Source organism: Phalangium opilio, unplaced genomic scaffold (assembly GCF_054372755.1).
Source record: "Phalangium opilio isolate 3A_F unplaced genomic scaffold, DU_Popi_V2 ptg000113l_1, whole genome shotgun sequence".
NCBI classification, from domain to species: domain Eukaryota; kingdom Metazoa; phylum Arthropoda; class Arachnida; order Opiliones; family Phalangiidae; genus Phalangium; species Phalangium opilio.
Window position 1 is genome coordinate 6,208,062 of NW_028324209.1, and position 19,506 is coordinate 6,227,567.

General features: G+C 36.0%; 2 protein-coding genes across 2 annotated transcripts in view; both read right to left on the reverse strand.

The window, feature by feature from the left end:
- Positions 1-13,041, reverse strand: part of UBL3 (ubiquitin like 3) — a 44,880-nt gene extending 31,839 nt beyond the window's left edge. Inside the window, exons 1-2 of the mRNA XM_089852661.1 lie at positions 12,587-13,041; positions 10,098-10,510 (exon numbers count right to left, since the gene is read on the reverse strand). Of these exons, the coding sequence (XP_089708787.1) occupies positions 10,098-10,124 (27 nt within the window). The 5' untranslated portion in view covers positions 10,125-10,510; positions 12,587-13,041. The remainder of the gene's footprint in view (positions 1-10,097; positions 10,511-12,586) is intronic.
- A 2,859-nt stretch (positions 13,042-15,900) lies between these two features.
- On the reverse strand, positions 15,901-19,504 carry LOC149623599 (fatty acid hydroxylase domain-containing protein 2-like). The gene is made up of 4 exons (XM_089852658.1): positions 17,510-19,504; positions 17,135-17,334; positions 16,270-16,542; positions 15,901-16,209 (listed from the first exon to the last, which is right to left on the reverse strand). Exons 1-4 carry the CDS (start codon positions 17,618-17,620, stop codon positions 15,987-15,989), a joined length of 807 nt encoding a protein of 268 aa, XP_089708784.1. The 5' UTR covers positions 17,621-19,504; the 3' UTR covers positions 15,901-15,986.
- Positions 19,505-19,506: the final 2 nt, after the last annotated feature.

Consider the following 19,506-nt stretch of genomic DNA (forward strand, 5'->3'; position numbering starts at 1 on the left):
CTCTACAAAATTTACGAAAACAAAACCCTTTTTGAACTCTAATTTTTCTAAAAATAAAACATGTCAGAAAAGCAAGTGCCCCACAAGTTGTTCTGTCAACACTAGACTAGAGGTCTAAAAATGGTTTCTACATGGTTTAAACTTAAACATGATACGAGTAATAGTTTAAATTTGGGTGTATTATGGTTTATTTTTCTACAAAGCAAACGTGCTATAGAGAAAAATCTATCCCGTTTACCAGTCCCTTTAGAGATTCAGCGTTCATGGCGCTACTATTGATATTACTTGAATCCTAATTTTTTTAAGAATAAAAATACTAGCGTTGTGGTTTTAAAACCTAGAACCATCAGAGACCATTTGATTATTTCCATAAGAGAAGCAAACACCGCAGGGCAGGGCTGCCATCGGAGGTGGTTTTCCTCACACCAAGAAGCACCGTTAGGGGCAGTGGGAGTTGGCCAACCTTCTGCGTGTAGTGACCGGGGCTTCGACTGGTGTTGCCTAATGCCAATATTAATGAACTAAGTCTATATTTTTTCAAAACCAAGGAAATAAATATAAAAAAATCATCAAAAGCTAAACTAAATATAGATGGCGCAACAAAGAAGGTTAATTTAATGTTAAGTGTACACGGCGCCCACACTCTTCCTAAAAGACCCAAAGTGCTGGGCTTCGGTTGAGTAAAAAAATTTAAAAAACCCTTATAATAATAAAATTCATTCTGATCTAAAATTGCTTGCTTCTGCTGATATAAATTTGGAATACAAACAAAACTTTCATCAAAGATCCATTAATATCTCAGCAATTTACTGTAAATTGATTATTTACCCCCGATTTAAATATAAGTTTATCCTTTTAAGCATCATTTTGCAATAATATCAAAGGATATGTTATTGATTATGGCTTATTTCACCTTTCTTTTATATTTAGATAAGCTAGCAAATCGTAGAACAAGGTATCCCCTTGGTATCCCGTTATTATCAGACAGATATTAAAATTATACACTCTCACTAAGTGCAGTCTTTTGACGCTATTTCCTACTTTGGGAAAGCCGAACTAGGCGCGGGAGTTCGGTCAAATGGTACATACATCCTAAGGTTGGTTTTATTGTAAATTCTGTTCAATGGTAGGGAAATAACATAACCATCTGAAGAAATATTTTAATTATTGGTAACTATTTAACGTTAAATAACCAGAAACCTGACCTTGTAACTTCGCCAACATTATTAATTCAGGCCTATTTCGAGAATTTTTTTCGGTACCCTTTAATTCGCCGAATGCGTCCACAAGGGGCGCGCTTTAGAACCTATATTTCCCGCGAAATTTGAAACGCAGCAAAACTTGGCGTGAATATCCATATAGTAGACGATGGTCATTCCCTTTTTCAAGGGCTGAGGGATGAGATTAGATAAAAGAACATCAAGAATTATTAGAATATTAGGGCATCGTTGTAACTTCTAAATATAAAATAAGGAATTTAAGAATGAAAAAACCTTTTTATTCGTTTAATTTTTCTAGTAAGTTTTTTATTTTATCTCATTAAGAGTGTCGCCTAACACTAATAGGGGTGTCGCCTAACACTAATAGGGGTGTCGCCTAACACTAATAGGGGTGTCGCCTAACACTAATAGGGGTGTCGCCTAACACTATCAGGAGTGTCGCCTAACACTATCAGGAGTGTCGCCTAACACTTTTAGGAGTGTCGCCTAACACTTTTAGGAGTGTCGCCTAACACTATTAAGAGTGTCGCCTAACACTATTAAGAGTGTCGCCTAACACTATTAAGAGTGTCGCCTAACACTATTAAGAGTGTCGCCTAACACTATTAAGAGTGTTGCCTAACACTATTAAGAGTGTCGCCTAACACTATTAGGAGTGTCGCCTAACACTATTAAGAGTGTTGCCTAACACTATTAAGAGTGTCGCCTAACACTATTAGGAGTGTCGCCTAACACTATTAAGATTGTCGCTTAACACCGTTAAGAGTGTCGCTTAAAACCGTTAAGAGTGTCTTCTAACACCGTTAAGAGTGTTGCCTAACACCGTTAAGAGTGTCGCCTAACACCTGAAGAGTGCAAAACACGTTTAGCAGTGTTTTATAATGGTACAATACCGCCTGATTACCAATTTCTTAGTTATTTTATTTAAAGGAAAAATATGTTCTTTCATGAATATCATCTTTAAATATATGTTTAACAAATAATGTTTTACTCTAATATTCAAACAGTAATGGAAATGAAAGACCTTATTTAGAAAACCAGCCAAATTATAAATTTCCATGTTAATTTCAAAGGGTGTTTTTAAAGTGTTGCTTTACACTGAATTTACTCCTTCAATTGGCCACAAAAACTAGAGGTAATAAAACTCTTTTTTTGGGTGTTTTTACGGTGTAAAAAAAGAGTATTCTAAATTTACACCCTTTTAGCACATTTTTAACACTTCGATTTCTTAGAGTGTAGAAAATCTACTTTTACCGGTCTAGTGAAGACCAAGCTTAAAAGAACTAAAATATATTTCTGCGAGCTTCTTCCTTCGATCAGTTTGGGCTGTGTCCTCCCCCCCCCTTCCCCAGGCGGGTCTATCTCTACCTCCCTCCCTCCCTACTTTTGTCAGAAATCAATAATTTTGGTGTCTCCTCCCGAGGGGGCTTACCCCGCGTATAATGAGTAAAGGAAGTCGACCGAGTTGTATCTGGCGCATCCCGAAACTAGCTTATAGGGTAGACGTAGCTCGGCCGTACCAGTAATGGCAGTAAGCCGCTGGTCGACGTTCACCCAAAAAAGAAGAAGAGGATAAGAAGGATAGATGGATGAGAGAAGGAAACCGGAGGAAACCTAGATGCGAAGAACGGAAATTTGCTACGTTTTTAAACGAAAAGAACGATGAATTTATTCAATTTTTACTAGAGAAAAAAGTCATACATTTTACAGGGTTAACGCAACTATTGGAAAAAGCGATTTCCCTGACATTTCCAGGTTTTTTTCCCCACTACATATTTCAATGATAATTCCAGGTGCAAGGCCACCTATAGTAACAGGAGTGGTTTCTTTGGAGTAATAACTACGAAATTGGTTATTTTTAGTTGGAGAAACTCCTTCAGGGCAAACTTACTCAATCCTCACAAATATCCCTGAATTTTAGTAAAAATGATAAATTTCCCCGAGTTTCCCTGAAATTTTTACTAAAAAATATTAATTTCCCCGAGTTTCCCTGAATTTTTACTAAAAATTACAAATTTCCCCGAGTTTCCCTGAATTTTTACTAAAAATTACAAATTTCCCAGAGTTTCTCTGAATTTTTACTAAAAATTATAAATTTCCCCGAGTTTCCCCTGAATGTTTTAGTCAACAATTTATTTGCCTGAAATTTCCAGTTTCTAAAGGTTTTCCAGGTTTGCACGAACCATGCATGTTTATTTTATAAACCTAACATGTTTTTTACAAAGTTGATTTTCTTAGTACTGTATTTTCTATAGAGAAAATGATTACTACTTCATAGTTAGAAGTTAAACGCGGCTCGGGATTCTGGGAAGAGAGAGATAAACATAAATATTGCACAGTTGGAAGGCTTACAGGCAAGAATTTGCATAATTTAGTAAGGCTCGCGATATCATTGGATTATTTACGAAACACAATAGGAAAGAGAGGCATAAGGGTATTTGAATAATTCTTAGAAATAACACCCACGTACTCTTAGATATATTTTTCCCTGAAAGGGGCTGAGAGAAAATCCCCCCTCCCCCTTCACATAGGGTTAACTTTCGTCAAGTGTTGTCAGCCGCACTACTGTTAATACACTTCTGCTAATACTTTGGGTTCTCCATACCAACATTTTATTCATTTTATGCATTTTGTAAAGACCACGTTTCCACTCTCTCCGGGTTTATACCCTTGACGTAGATTCACTTTGACCCCCTGACCTGGCCATAGAATGATAAAAGGGAGAAACGTGAGCAATGAGAAAACATATTCCTTTTTTGTTATTGTATTGAATGAGATAAGACCTCTAGATGTGAGGAAGAATAGAACTTATTGGATTTAGTATAGCATTTTTTAAATAAATGTAAACCAAGAACGAAAAAGCCAAACAAGTTGCAAGTCCTATTTTTGCCATGCAGTCAAGTGTGTATGCAAGTAACTGATGCAAACTGAACTGGTATTCTTTATATTTGGATATCATGAGTGGATTCTCTTTGGACACCCAAATGCATGGATATCATGAATTTAATTAAGAAACTAATTAAGACAATGATTTCTAATTTAATTAAGAGGTTATCTCCAAAACACTCAAATCATAACTCGAAAACAGTGACCCAAGACGGCAAAATGTCATAGAACACATTCCACTCAAAATCGCCCAAAGAACATCCCCCTTAATTTGTGCCGGACTTATCAGAAACACCCTTTATAGAAAAATAGGTCCAAAGTTATGAGAATTATAGACCAAACAGGCTCACCGATTCACCAAAAAAAGTAACCCAAATTCAGAGAGAGACAACTTTGCATAATCGCGATCCGAGTCATCCAATCTAATTTATTCATAACTGGTTATATCTGACTAATTCGCCGGAGGTTTCATGGGCAATTAAACCAACTAAAGCGACTAGTTTACGATCCATTACGTCCTAATGAAAATACCGCTGAGTTTTACCTCGTTATGCGTAAATAGCCATCCAAATATAAAAACATATCACTATATGAAACTCGAACATGCACTGTCGAGAAGGTAAAATTTAGAACAGCGCAGGGTTCATACAACTTTTGGAAAACAAATTTCCCTAAGATTTCCAGATTTTTTCAGTATATGGAGTATTCCATGGAGCAAATGTTAAAGAAGGAGGGGGGGGGCAAATATGACTATTACATAATCAAAGGACATCCCCGTATCTCTAATAGAACCACAGTTATGAGCCTCCAAAGTATAGTATAATGTTAATCCTATGGAGGGTATGTTCACGAACATTTTGCTTTTAAATTACTCGGCCCCTGTTTGACGCAAATTTCCCTAATTTCCCTGAATTTTACTAAAAATTCTAAATTTCCCTGAGATTTTTGTCAACTATTTATTTTCCCTGATTTTTCCAGGTTTGTATGAACCCTGACGTACTACAAGATACAACTAAAGAAGTAATATATAAAATTTCCCACCAAAAATAAAAAATATTTCATTTTACATAAAACTCTGGAGTCTCTGGCCTTCACCTTTGGAGATCTTTCCCTGTACGATGTAGTTGAGTCTCTAGGGTGCTGATAAAAAGTTTAAGCAGTACATGCATGGCCTTCCCAAAATAGTGAAAAAAAGAAAAAGAAATAAAGAAGATACTTGGTTTTTGGGAGTCACTATACGTGCAAAGAAACTCCTACGCTCGAATAATAATAATAATAATTCCTATAACGTTAAAGGTTACTTAAAAAAAACCAGCACGCATCTTTGCGTAACCCCGCAAAAGTAAGCTTGGATAAATGAGGGAGACGTACTTTGAGAATATTAAAAATAATTTCAATGCAAAATTATATTATATTGTTTTCGTGATTTTTAAGTTATGATCAGGGATATATTTAATTTTAGAAGTAGGAATGGAGAACGGTTAGTTTTTTCCTTCAGTCCGACTCATAGCCCAGTATAGAGCCCCTCCCTTCAACACGTAACGAAAAGTTAAATAAATTATCTTATTGCTTCAACTTAAACTACGTTTTGATGACGTTGCTGACGGGGACGGCGAAAAATACGTAATTCCTTTTTACCTCTGTCGCTATGACCCGCCTTTTCTTTCATACCCCTCCGTCCCGTGGAAGCGCCCAGATTACTCACTCTGTTCTCCATTCCTACTTCTAAAATTAAATCTATCCCTGTTATGATCTTATACGAGAACTGAAGTATATTTCAAATTAATTTAAAATGGCCGCACTTCCCTAATATTTACAAACAGAAACAGGAATTTTACATTATGTCCCAAACGTTAATTCACGTCAAAATCTAATTAACATTAATGGAGTAATTTTTCTTCAAAGCATTTGGTTATCACATCACGTATAACATCAAGGATAAAAGCAAATACTTCTCCCTTCTTATTTCACTATGCCCTTCTTAAAGATGTTAAAGAAAAGACAAAAAAAAAAAATTATACAAAAACTAGAAAATGTTTTTCGTTGAAGTTAAAGGGAATTAAGAGATAGTGGTTTTCCAAGATATCAACTCAAAAACTAAGAAGAAAACTTAATTAAACTAAACAAGCGTGACTTAGAAAATGCTTCGAGGTTCGCCGAAATTTATTTATTTATTTATTTATCTAACTAATCAGCCTCTTCCAGTGAATTCTAACGTAAGTACTTCTTCATTGTCGCGGAGACTAAGTTTGTGTTGTTATAGTTAGAGTCGGTGGCTGGTTTGCAATGCAATCATAATTGATGAGCGTGTACCTCTACATTGATGAATTAGATCAGGTATAGTAATTATTATTAAAAGCTTATAATTGGATTGATTGAACCGCTTTAATACATCGGAGGGATAATTGCAATTTCGTACATAGGTAAAACACGGAAATTAATGTTACACTATAAAAGGTAATAATTAAAAGTTAAAATGAAACTATTTTAACACATGTACAGCTCTTATAGCACGAGTTATAAAAGGTTTAAAATATTATAGCTCTCTTAGAAATTAATAAAAATGGTCAAGTCGTTTAAAAATTAAAATTCTCCACAATGTGCATGCACGACTGACCAATATACACCACCCATCTCAGACATAGAAGCCTTTGACATCAGGATATCAGAACAATTCAACGCATTACACAACAAGGTCACAGGTAATCGCTTCAGGTCAACCATTGTCTACGTTCAAAATTAGCTCACTGCATTCCTATAAGCAATATATCACATACGGAATAAAAATGCACATATCCAACCAATTCCAAATGATAGATAAATAAATAAATAACAGAGGCTGATATTCCGGGGGCATTAACAGTATAATTTGGGGCCACGTGAACACACAATACTTCATATAAAATAATACTGGCTATAGTATACACTTCATGCGGAAAAACGAAACGCCAGCGGGCAAGTGACCCTAAAACGTCCCTGAACAAAAACCATCAATACAGTCAAACCAAAGGTGGCATAGTTCGCGCGTGAAACGTGTGTATAACTATATATTTGACCATACACGCGAAATAATCATTAAAAGCGTTTGTTGAATAACAAGGCAATTTTTACAATGCATTCACCACCCTATAGAACCTCCCTCCCTCCCTCCTCAAAGGAAAAGACCAGGTAACATAACATAATACCTTAAAAGAATGGTCTGTTTCTAAATATAAAAAGAAAAATATTAGAAAGATTATATCTTATTACAAAATAATTAGCATTTAATTAGTCTTAAAAACAATCAAGGACTACCGCCATTGGTTTAGAGGCGTCTGCTAAACCGAACCTCTTACCCCTACGGTATTGGTTGAATTCTTACAGGCTCAGATAGGTAAGAGGTTCGGTGTAGCAGACGTAACTAAACCAATGGTGGCACAGTAGTCCTCGTTTTTAAGACTAATTAAATTCCAATTATTTTGTAATGAGAGACGATTAAATATTTTTCCTTACAAGTATATTTAGAAAAAGGAAGTTATTTTAATGTATACCTTAACTTCTCCTTTAATAACAATATTTGGAATTTATGAAGTGAAGTAGTTACGTTACAAAAACAGTTCTGTATGTGCACGTTTTTATTTATGTGTTATATAATTTTATAATTTATGGGCTTATTAGTCATTCGTATTAGTTAAGACGAATTAAAGTCTGGTATACTATAGAGCGATCAAAAAATAATTCACGACCTTAGAAGCGTCGACTCGCTTCTGCGGAATGTAGGTGCTATGACCCAAAACCCTTACATGGTAAACGTCACACACAACTCACGAGGGACCTGTCACCGTGCATCTTATATATATAAACCCTACAGGGAATTGGAAACCTGGGCGAGAGCTTTGTCGAAACCAAAAACCACAGCACGAGCAAGGAGGGGATAAGATTTCTAATCTAATTTTATCAACAGGGTGTTACAAAAAAAGGGTGATAGGATCGAAGTACAGCGTGTCATACGTGCGATTTTGAGTCTAAAATGTTTTATGACATTTTTGCTATGAGAACCGCACCGTTTACAGGTTATTATTGGAGTCTTTTAGGAATGGAATGACAAATTAAATGTAGGTTAGAAACTGAAAAACAATGGTTATTTAATTAAGAAGTCATCAGTAAAACACCCCAAACCTAAGTTGTAAACGGAGGTCATTATAGTTCAAAACGTCATAGACACACATTTTTGACTCAAAATCGCCCGCTGAACCCACTGTTCACTGAAACACCCTGCGTATTTTTCTGGTATATCAAGGTCACTCCAAAATGCAACGCCCTGTATAAAGGTAATCGCATGGAACGGTGTGAGGCAAATGAAATTACTACTCTACAATTTAAAAGTCAACGCTGTCACCTGAGTAATAGGTATTAGAAGGAATCTGGTAGTGATTAACCCCTCGAAACGTCATTAATACGACGAAAAGGCCAGGGTAAAATGAAGGCGAACGCAAAGCCAAATGCCCAGTATCAAAAAAAAAAGAGGAAAACGGAAAAACAATAAACAGGAGCGGCGGTTGGCAAATGGCTGCCTGCCTACAAAGCTGAGCTAGGCCAAGGCTTAAAGTTTTTGATACATGCCAGACTTCACCAAATTTTCTTTTTTATTTTTTTTATTTTGTTATTTCAGTTTCCGTTGGTTGGTCGCTGTTCGCGGATAGATAAAGCTCCCTTTTATTTTTACTCGTACATTTTTTAAATAATAGCGCAACGCCTATCATTTAATTCCTTTTGGCAATTCCTCACGCCCCCTCAAACCCCCCCCCCCCCACACTTTTCACTAATATAGCGGTTATATCAAATGAAAAAGCTAATGAGGCTTAATTAAATGAATTGAACAAACATTTTTTTTTCTTCACCGGTGACTTTTGAGAATTAATTAATTTCACCGACCGCCTTACGAACCACACACCACCCCCTCTTCATTTAAAAAAACAATGTTTGGCTTTTAGACCACAAAAGTTTTTTCATTTACTCTTGACAAGGTTTATAAATGTGCAACGTAGGTGAAATATGGGTAACGGAAGTTACCCTTAGCTTTGTATTGGAGGCAGGGGCAGATCGTTTTCTTGCTTATAATGACGCAGTACTCAGTGGATTTAATCATGATTCGATTAAATTAATTATGTTTAGATTGATTAAATCGTTTTTTTTTTAAATATCAGGATGTCTACATTTTCTTAGATTGTTTGTATTCTGTTTATTATGTTTAGTATACACCTACTTCGAATCAGTTTAGAATGTACAAATTCTATTACGAATTATAGATTATAATAGAATATATTTAGAATATTTATATTCTACCAGAAGCATATAATAGTTCTCTTCGAGAGAAGTGTACGCACCACAAAGCGGGGTAATTGTAACATGATTCTTCCCAACATCCCTTAACATTTTGAGCTAACATAGGCGATTTATAGTTCCATGTTATGTACTTTATTAGCGCTTGCTTAACTATTTGTCAAGGCGCATGCGCTTGTGGAATTTTGTCCCACGTCAAGAAAATCAAGGTTTGTTGGTTAATTGATTGATGAGGATTTAGTACCAAACAGTTATAGAATTCACCCCAAAAAGGTATGTACATGAGTCTGGGAAGAACTATGTTACAAAACTAAAAAGCTTTAAGAGGAGGAGAAGAGTGTCATGCTTCTCCCATTATCCCCTTCTGATTCTACGTAGAATATATTTAGAATATTTAGATGTAATAAAATCATTTAATTCTTATTAATATTAATTTAATCATTCTAATATGTTTAGAATTACGAAACCTAAATAGAAGTGATCTGCCCCTAGGTAGGCAAGTAATAGAGTTCAAAAATTTATAATGCAAAGCTAAAACTAATTAACAAAGGAAATTTGGAAGAATAGGTTTATTCGGGCAGGTCTACTATAAGAGAAGAGGTAAGTTATACTCATCTTCAATGCGAAACTAAAAACAATCACGTGAAAGTTAATATAAAACATATTTACCTTATCACTGGGTATTTTTGAGCCCATGTTGCTACCTTTCTTCTTATTCGCCACTTTGGAAAAGTTTTTAACCAATCACAGTAACTTGCACGAACTGCGTAGTTTGAACTGGACGAAATTAACGCGAAACGTTTTGTATCCGATTATAGTTTATCTATTTATTCCATGTTCCTGAGGGGTCACACGATTTCTAACCCGAATGTACCCGAATTTGTACCAATCGCGAGAGAGTATCCGAAATTCAACACCCGAGGGGGTGCTCTTTTTATACTATGAAAATTGAACGGAGTCACCCCCCACTCGACGGTGGTGGTTAGCTCCTGGGGTCAAGTAAAGGTCAAATTTTTGGTCAACACATTTTCGAAAAATTCGAAATTCCACTTTTAATCGCGGGTGAAAGGGTTTCTTATGACCTGCAAAAGAAAACGTTTTTTTTTTTGGTATGAATGGAAGATAATTGATACAGTAAAAGTAGATTAAGTTAAAGTTATATTAAATTACCAGGGAGCCCACTCTTAAATATAAATTCCTTATAGGAAAAATAGGAATTTTTTTCCGGAATTATAGGATTTTATAGGAGAAAAAAATCACGTGTTTTTATAGGAAAATATAGGACTAAAAATGCAGCTCTAATATAATACAATTTTGGGCTTAAACTATGTAGAAAAATCCCAAAAAATAAAAAATAACAAATTGGATTTTACTTTGAAAACTCAGAAGAACTTAAATAAAATATAACATAATATAATATATAAAAAATCCTAAGCGAGCTCCACAATTTCGGTGTCTATTCAAATGTGATCTCGATAAAAACAAAAGCTAAATTTTGATAAATTTGATGCTAAACTATACGAAAACTTCGACTAAGTCAAAAATATAGGATATTATAGGACCTTTCATGAAATTATAGGATAATATAGGACAGGTTCAAAAATATAGGAATTTATAGGAATTATAGGACCGGTACGGGCTCCCTGACGCTTTCCAAGGTCAAATATAGGCTATAGCGCGACCCAATAGACCACTTCGATGTCAGTAATAGGGAAAGACACGGGGGATAAAACTTTATCTTCCATCCCGCTTTTTTGCGCCTGCGCTGTAGGATTTTGGGATCGTGAGATTGTAAGGGATCAACCTACATTGTATGTCTCGATACCGAGGGTTGCTTACAACCCTTTTTTACATCGAAAAGGTCTATTCGCTTCCCGTTTTGTCTACACCACAAAACCGAAAGGTATATGGACTTCTGATGGTAATAAGAACCCACAAATGAACTGAGAACCTACGAAAAACCATCTTAGGTTGCCAGGAACTCGTACCTTTCTAACTAATCGTTGCGTGCTTGCCAATATGGCGGTGATGCGAGTGAACTTAGAATAGTGCACGGGGTTAAAAAAAAATATCACAGCACTACAGAAAGTTTCTATTTTTGAACGTTGTCAGGTTTTATAAGGGTTCATTGTCGTTCAAGTTTCAGTTACATTTGAAATTTTTAGTACCAAAACATCAACTGTTTTTATCACTTCTTGTTAATCTACTGCATTTGGAGTTATCTTATCTTAAAGAGGCACCCATTATGTCTGATATGCCATAAATGCTATAGTGTTTGAGCAAGGTTAATGAGCTTATTTATTTAGGGTAAACACGTTGTTAGGCCTATCAGTTTGACAACTGTGATTAAATGTCATTCTACGGGAGTAGAACTAACTCAAGGTTTGGTTTTTTGCAAAATCGTAATTGCCAACAGGAGATGCTTTATTGCTTTTCTTTATTCATTGGCCAATGTTGGAACAGTTTTAAGGTTTACATAAACTGATAAGCAGCGGTACAATAGAAAGAACAATAACCTTCTATAAATAAAACTGTAAAATCATTAGCTAAAGGCCTACTTTCCTTGGCTTTAAAACGCCAATTCATGGCACCATAATAGACCTACGCAATTACGAATTATTTCCCAATTATCAGCAATAAAAAGCATAGCAACATTAAATCGCCTTTTCTAATTGACCTCTTGAACTCCACACGGAAATCTTTTGGAACTTTAAGTTACGTTACTATGTCCATTTGCCTAATCTCAAATCAGGCACAGACTTGTTTCTGTTTTCTTCCCCTCAGCTAATCATTTAGGCCTACTGTACTGATTAACAGTCCCAAATCGAACGGGTTTACAAAAATTGCTTAGTGATTTCACACCAGTTAAAAACTGGGTTTTGCTTCAGGCGATTTGAACGAAAAGGCCTAATTTTTTCATAGTTTCCGCAATGCGCCCACCACTAAAAACAGGCCTAAGCTGGTTACTCGCGTTAAAAAAGCTACGGAAATAACTAAGCCAAGAAAAAGAGAATTGTTACACGCTAAGCCTTGGTTCTATAATTTTACATTTTTTACATTTAGACTTTAAGCCTATGCTTTTCGTTAAAGTATGGGAATTAACGGTTACGTCCAAGTCAAACACAGTAACGAATATGGATTTAATAAAATAACTATACCTATTTGATTTGGAGTAGCACGAAAACAGTGAAATCGTCGATGGCGGATTTTATCTTCGCCGTCAAAATAACAATCCCGAACGCAGCATTCAGTGTTGGCCGAACGATAGACGATTTGTCGTCCTCATTTGGATTCCGGGTTCCACGGCGGGTAAAAAACTCCTCTCTTGGTGTACAACGCGCACTTTGCTCGGGCCTCAGCTGACTGGGCTTCACGCGTTTACCTTGGCTCTTGTATTTGAACACGCTACACAATCGCCAATATGAATTAAACTTAATTTTATGGGTCCCACCATGTTAAAAGACAAACAACGGGCAACCCTTTAACATAACATAGTGTCGTATAAAACACGCAACACGGTACGCAACGGGAGCCTACTAAAGTGGCTGGCTTGAGGAATCCCTCATTGGCTCCGTAAAATTTCTCCGCCCTGACTAATCTTAAAATGGCGTTGTATTATTGATGCATTCTGGGAACGGGGAGACGCGTTTTGGCGGGAAACTGCCTCATTAACGCCACCTATGTTGACACAGGTCAAACAAATTTTTCTAAAAATTTAAAAATGTTTTACAATATTAATATATTCAAAATATGTCATTAATAATAATATTTAGTTTTAAAGTGAAAAAAATGTATTTCAAATAATTTGAATCCACGACAAATTAATAGTTTTCAACGTAATAACTAGAGGCATAGCCCACTTGATCACGCTGGCTGCACGGGCTCTAGAAGCTCCCTCAACCGACCCTAAGAATGAAAATAACATAGGTTCGGTCTAAAATTCAAACCCGCCTGGTTTTAACATGGGGCGTCTATGGAAGGGGACCAGTTTTATCAACCTATTTGGCCCAAATAGTGCATCCACTGGTTCAAATCTCTTGAATTTTTAATGAGACGTGTATTGAGAGCTTTGATATTATCCTGTAAAATTTAAAGTCTTCAGCTATAATAGTTTTTTTTATAAAAAATAAAAATCATCACATAGTAGAGAAATTTAAAGATTTAAATCCTTCAATTTCTCTACAGTGTCATGATTTTTATTTTTTATAAAAAAACTATTTGCCCATAGAACCAAAGCGGTCCAATGTATGCTAATTAATTATAATTAATTCCCAATTAGCAGTAAAAGAATTAAAATTAAATCGAAAATTACTGATAACGTTGAAAAATATGATAACCTGGAAAATTACTGATATTGTGGAAAATTACTGATAACCTGGAAAATTACTGATAACCTGGAAAATTACTGATATTGTGGAAAATTACTGATAACCTGGAAAATTACTGATATTGTGGAAAATTACTGATACAGTGGAAAATTACTGATATTGTGGAAAATTACTGATATTGTGGAAAATTACTGATACCGTGGAAAAATACTGATATTGTGGAAAATTACTGATACCGTGGAAAAATACTGATATTGTGGAAAATTACTGATACCGTGGAAAAATACTGATATTGTGGAAAATTACTAATAACGTTCTTTCCCAGTTAGGTTTAATTTGAAAAAGCGTATCACCGTAATTAGTGGAACGACTAATTATCTGCTAAGGGTACGGTCTTGCTACCACTTCCATTCGTGTCCGTAAAGTTTTTTAGATCAGAATCTTTCAATTTTATTTAAATTAATTGATATTTTAATGTTAAATATACAGGCTGTTTCTGAAATGTCTATCAAAAATTAAGGGGGGCTGTTAATTAATTACGCAATTAAACGCCTCAAACGTCAGACGATATTTTATTTTTCGTCTTCCAAACATACAGGGTGTTTCTGAAATGTTTATCAAAAATTAAGGGGGATGTACTATGGACGATTTTGAGTCGAAAATGTTCTATGACATTTTGCTGTCGTCGCCACCGTTTTCAAGTTGTGTTTTGAGTGTTTTACGGAAGGATTTAAATCTTTAATTTAAACTCACGTTGTAAATATTAAGAGAGCTTCTTGCACATCGCAAATCTAATAGACCAAAATGTCCTCTTTAAACCAATGTTCTCGAATTTTTCCCTAATTGCGAGCAATACACCCGAAAACGCTTCCCAAGAAAATCAAAAAAATTAAATAGAAAACTAGATATCTCTATAATATTGAAATTCCTTTTGCAAAATCTCCGGTTGTAAATAAGAGAGCTTCTTGCACATCGCAAATCTAATAGACCAAAATGTCCTCTTTAAACCAATGTTCTCGAATTTTTCCCTAATTTTAGCGGCCGACGGTCCGGAGAAAAAAATCGCGCATGCGCCTGAAAAAAAAGAGCCTCGGTTAGGTCTCAGAACTCTAACCCGGAATCTGCGAGAATTCTCTCTCTTATTTTGATAGGTTCAAAATTGATAGGTGCGAAATCCAAAATATTTTGATAGGTAAAAAATTGATAGGGGCGAAAACAAAAATATTTTGATAGGTAAAAAGATATATCGAAATAAATGTGCCCAACACTGCCCATGACACTAGGAAGCTATGTATTATCAGAAGGGGATAATAGAAGAAGGATGCCACTCTGTATCCACTTCATACTTACGTTATGTAACGTCATTCTTCCCAGGCTCACCCTTTTTGTTTGCTTTCCCGCTCATCAAACTTCAGATGGGCATCGCACCGTAAGGTGAATTCGATAATTGTTTGGTACTAAATTCCCAGCAATCAACCCACAAACCTCGTCTTAGGGTGGGACAAAATCCACAAGCACGTCTTGCCAAATAGTTCAGCGCTTATAGAGTAATGATGAGGGAACTATTTGTCGCGTATGTGATTCGGTTTAGTAACCTTGCTCCGAATGATCCGATGTTGGGAAGAATGACGTTACACTTACCCCGCTTTGTGGTATACTTCTCTCGAAGAGAAGTATTATATACTTCTGGTAGTGTTACCCCGACCCCGACCCCGACTTGTTTTTTTCGGGGATAACCTGCCCCCGACCCCGATTAAATTATTACCCCGTACGAACACTAACTTCTGGTATTATTAAAAGAAACCAGCGTACTAAGTATTTGTGAAATCGGTTGAAACGCGCGAACATTGACGCATACAGAATATATTTTTACATTTCTGGGCGCCATTTACTTAGATGGCGGCGGATTGGAAAAAAGTTTCTTAGTACGCGCCTACTACTTATGAATAACGTTCCTGAAAATTTTCAGCTTTCTAAGGCGAGCGGTTTGAGCTGGGCGTTGATTATCAGTCAGGCCTTTGATTTATATAGATAAAGATTTTTGAAAACTTTATTTTTTAAATAATACTTATGAAACAATTATAAAGCTTAGTTCCAATTTGAAATATTAATTTAATTAATAACAACGATGGATTATAGTCAATTCGCTTATTTCCGTAATATAAATTGACTAAAATATAAAAGAGTATCACCAGGAATACAAATATTATTGAAAGATATCACTTTGCAATTATTTCAAGAACAAATTAAACCTTGAAATAAGTGTTTGAACTATATTCGTTTTAATCGATACTTTAGTCTTCTTCTTATTGAAGCCCTCGGGATAGAGTTGTCTAGGCGGTACTAAAGTCAACATTAGAATATGTCGATGATAAGCCAAGCTGGCTCGAAAAGCAGAATCGGTTCCGTGTAAACGGTCCAACACACCCAGAGCTCCAAAATTTTGATTGAACCTAATAATTTATTCATAAATTAAATATAAAGAGATCGTAATTTATTCAGTCATTTATTACTTCAAATGGTGAAAATCGTGGGCTTCTGGAGATGGGAAAAATGGCAAGTGAAACCCACTGTGAGAGTTTATAGTAATAAATAACATTCCAGCGAACCATAGCCATATGACCCCAATGTGAGAGCCCATAATTAACGGTCCCATATATCCTGGTAACATATTTGACATCAAATGCTCCGCAGGATGACAATAAATCGCCGTTATTGATATGGGTGAAGTCCATGAGTGGTGCTGTTTGTGGATGTGTTTATACACAAGTGGATGGTGCAATAACCTAATGAAACAATAGATATTAATGAACTAAAATTTAAACATTTTTACTTAATTTCCACGAGCTAAAAGGAACTAACTACCCTAATCCTGGAGCGTTGACCAAACCTAACTTGACCTAAGCGAAAAAAATAAAACCTAATCTAGCCTGGTCTAAGTTTAATCAAATATTTGTTAAAAACACTCGACTTCAATTCCCTTTCAAAAATGTGCCTGATCAGGGATAGATTTAATTTTAGAAGCAGGAATAAAGAACGGCGTATATTGAGCGCGCGTCAAAGTCCACGACCTCCTTCCCCGGACCGGGGGGGGGGTATGAAAGAAGAGGCGGGTCATAGCGACAGAGGTAAAAAAGAATTACGTATTTTTCGCCGTCCCCGTCAGCAACGTCATCAAAACGTAGTTTAAGTGAGCCAATAAGATAATTTAAACTTTTCATTACGTGTTGGAAGGAGGGGCTCTATGCTGGGCTATGAGTCGGACTGAAGTAAATACTAATCGTTCTTCATTCCTACTTCTAAAATTAAATCTATCCCTGGCCCGATAAAGTACGCGGAAAACGAAACAAGCTGTTTAATTCAGAACTTTTACCTCACCTATGACTGTAATAAAAGCCCGTTTCTTGTACAAGAGTGAAGATCATAAACTCGAACAGCAGTCTTTGGAATGTCGGAAACTGTCCACAGCCGCAACCTCGTAGTTTCAATAATCGGAACATAACTGCGCTGAAAGGTATTACCACTAGTTGGTTCAAGATCACTTGTGCGATTACTTTCCATAAACGGCTCGTTTTTATCTGAATTATTTTCATAACTGTATATCAATTCTGGCAAGAACCCATATATGACATGAGAACGTTTAAAGATAGACGGGGTTTTTTAGAACCATATAACGGCACAGTGTAAATAGTACGAGATCATGAAAATAATAGGTCCTCATGCCTTAATTAATTCTTAAGGTTGATGACATACTGGATACTCAGCCTTTTCTTGTATTTTGTACTTCAAAAGAAACTCGGGTTTTCCAGTCACATCGATTAGAGTGAAAAGACCACCCAACAACCAATAAACAATAAATCCCATTAGGTTCAATCCTGTTAAGACAGATTATTTAATTAATTAGTATCAGGAATGCATACAGCTAAAAAGAATCATTGCGCAGCCATATTCTCATTTACGTATGACGTATTTTACCTCGCGAATAACCTGTGTATTACACTTCGTCTTTCAAATTAAATATTTAAGTGAATAATTTGAATTAAAAATCATCTTACCCCAAACCGCCGCATTGAAATCATCTTTTCCGCATAGTTCATACAAATAATCCCATATATTTTGGGCTATTACACCAATATCATCCCAAAAACATTGAAAATTCACGAAATTCATTGCAAAAGCCAAGGAACTATAGTTTCCAAATATTCTCCGGTAACTTCAGTTCCAGAACGAGCTTTAAATTTGAATGAAGCTAATTTTATGACATTTTTCCATAATTTATTTTAAATATTCACTTTTTTTAGCGTTAAAAATATCTGCGCTGTTATTGTGCCAAGAAATTAATCAAAAGTTGTTTCCTACAAATGTCTTTGCCATGTAGTTGAAACCGACTAGTATAATTGAGGAAAATTAGAAGAAATTTTTTTTTCTTAACCTTGACTTACTAATATTAAAATATCGAAAATAATAATAATAATTATAATGAATAAAATTGGATTCATTCGATTTTAATTGCTTTTAGTACAAACTTAGATTAACAGGCGCGTTTTATCTCGAGTCATAATACAAACGATTTAAAATGGAACATTTATAAAATAAAAAAAAAATAAATAAATTACGTAGAGATAATCTATAATTTATGCAAGTTTGGAAGTCACTAAGCTAAGCTGCAGCTATTACAAGAAAAACCTGTTTTATCAAATCGCGTGTTTTGTTTTATTTGAAATTCTTAGTCCCCTATGCAGATAGCTTTAAGAGAAAGGATTAACTGAGATATTTCGAAAGTATGTTTTCAGGTCGCAAGTGAAAGTGTACCTGTATTTTCAAGGGCTTAAATTGAGCATGAAAAATTGAATCAAATTTACTGACGTTAGGATTGATACTGAAAAAACGTTAATAAAAGTCACCAAAACATTTCATACGCGTTGATTTTTAACCGACATCAACTTATTTGAACTCTGCAGTCCGCTCCTTTAAGAAAAACCATCGTAATAGACACTTCCATTAATTTCAGCAGAAAATTCTCAAACACCACAAGAGAGAGGCCGCTTTCTTCCCGCGTGAAGTGAACTGGGCCGCCAGTCCGCCACGCTCTTACCAAGGAAGATGGAGATAGGGAAGTTTCGTGTAACGCTATAACTCCGGTCGCCCAAAAATCCCGTTTTCGGCTTGGATGTGCATGTGCGCACTTTTCTCGCACATCGTGCTGAGGATAGGCGGCACTACCTTGAAGGAGAGAGGAATGGAGTGGAAACCCCCATACCTACAGCGTTGCCTCTGTGCCCTACCTACGGCACTGTAGTCCTCCCAGCATCCTCAGCGGTTTGGTAGGGTCGTACCGTAGGAAATTGTAAAGGACGCTCCCTCTATCTTAAAAATAGAAGCTAGTTCTCGTACATATAAAATGGCGCTACGCGGCAGCACTTGGCAATCGCCTACCGAAGGGTAGGGGCGTGCGCGAGGTACACTGGGAGAGATACGGTGCCGCAGGTCGCCCATCATCATTTCCAAAATTCCAATCCATCTCACCTCCCTTATCCCTGGCACTACTGGTTTCCAACCGAGACAGCGCAGTTCAAACTAACGCCGAATATAAGTCATGTGACCTGCTACATTTCGTGAAGAGAGACTCCTATACTGACCAAACTTCCCTATCTCCATCTTCCTTGCTCTTACTAAGGTGCGCGCGCAAATAAACGGTATCTGTGGAATTTTCATATTAAACAACAGTTGTGTATTTCACAACTATAAAC

Bases quoted from the DNA above. Each gene is read 5' to 3' on its own strand.
- LOC149623599 (XM_089852658.1), bottom strand. From the start codon at position 17,620: ATGGGATTTATTGTTTATTGGTTGTTGGGTGGTCTTTTCACTCTAATC. The intron at 17,335-17,509 runs GTATGTCATCAA...AAAATAATTCAG, and splicing joins AAGAAAAGGCTGAGTATCCA to ATAAAAACGAGCCGTTTATG. The intron at 16,543-17,134 runs GTGAGGTAAAAG...TTGTTTCATTAG, and splicing joins GGCTTTTATTACAGTCATAG to GTTATTGCACCATCCACTTG.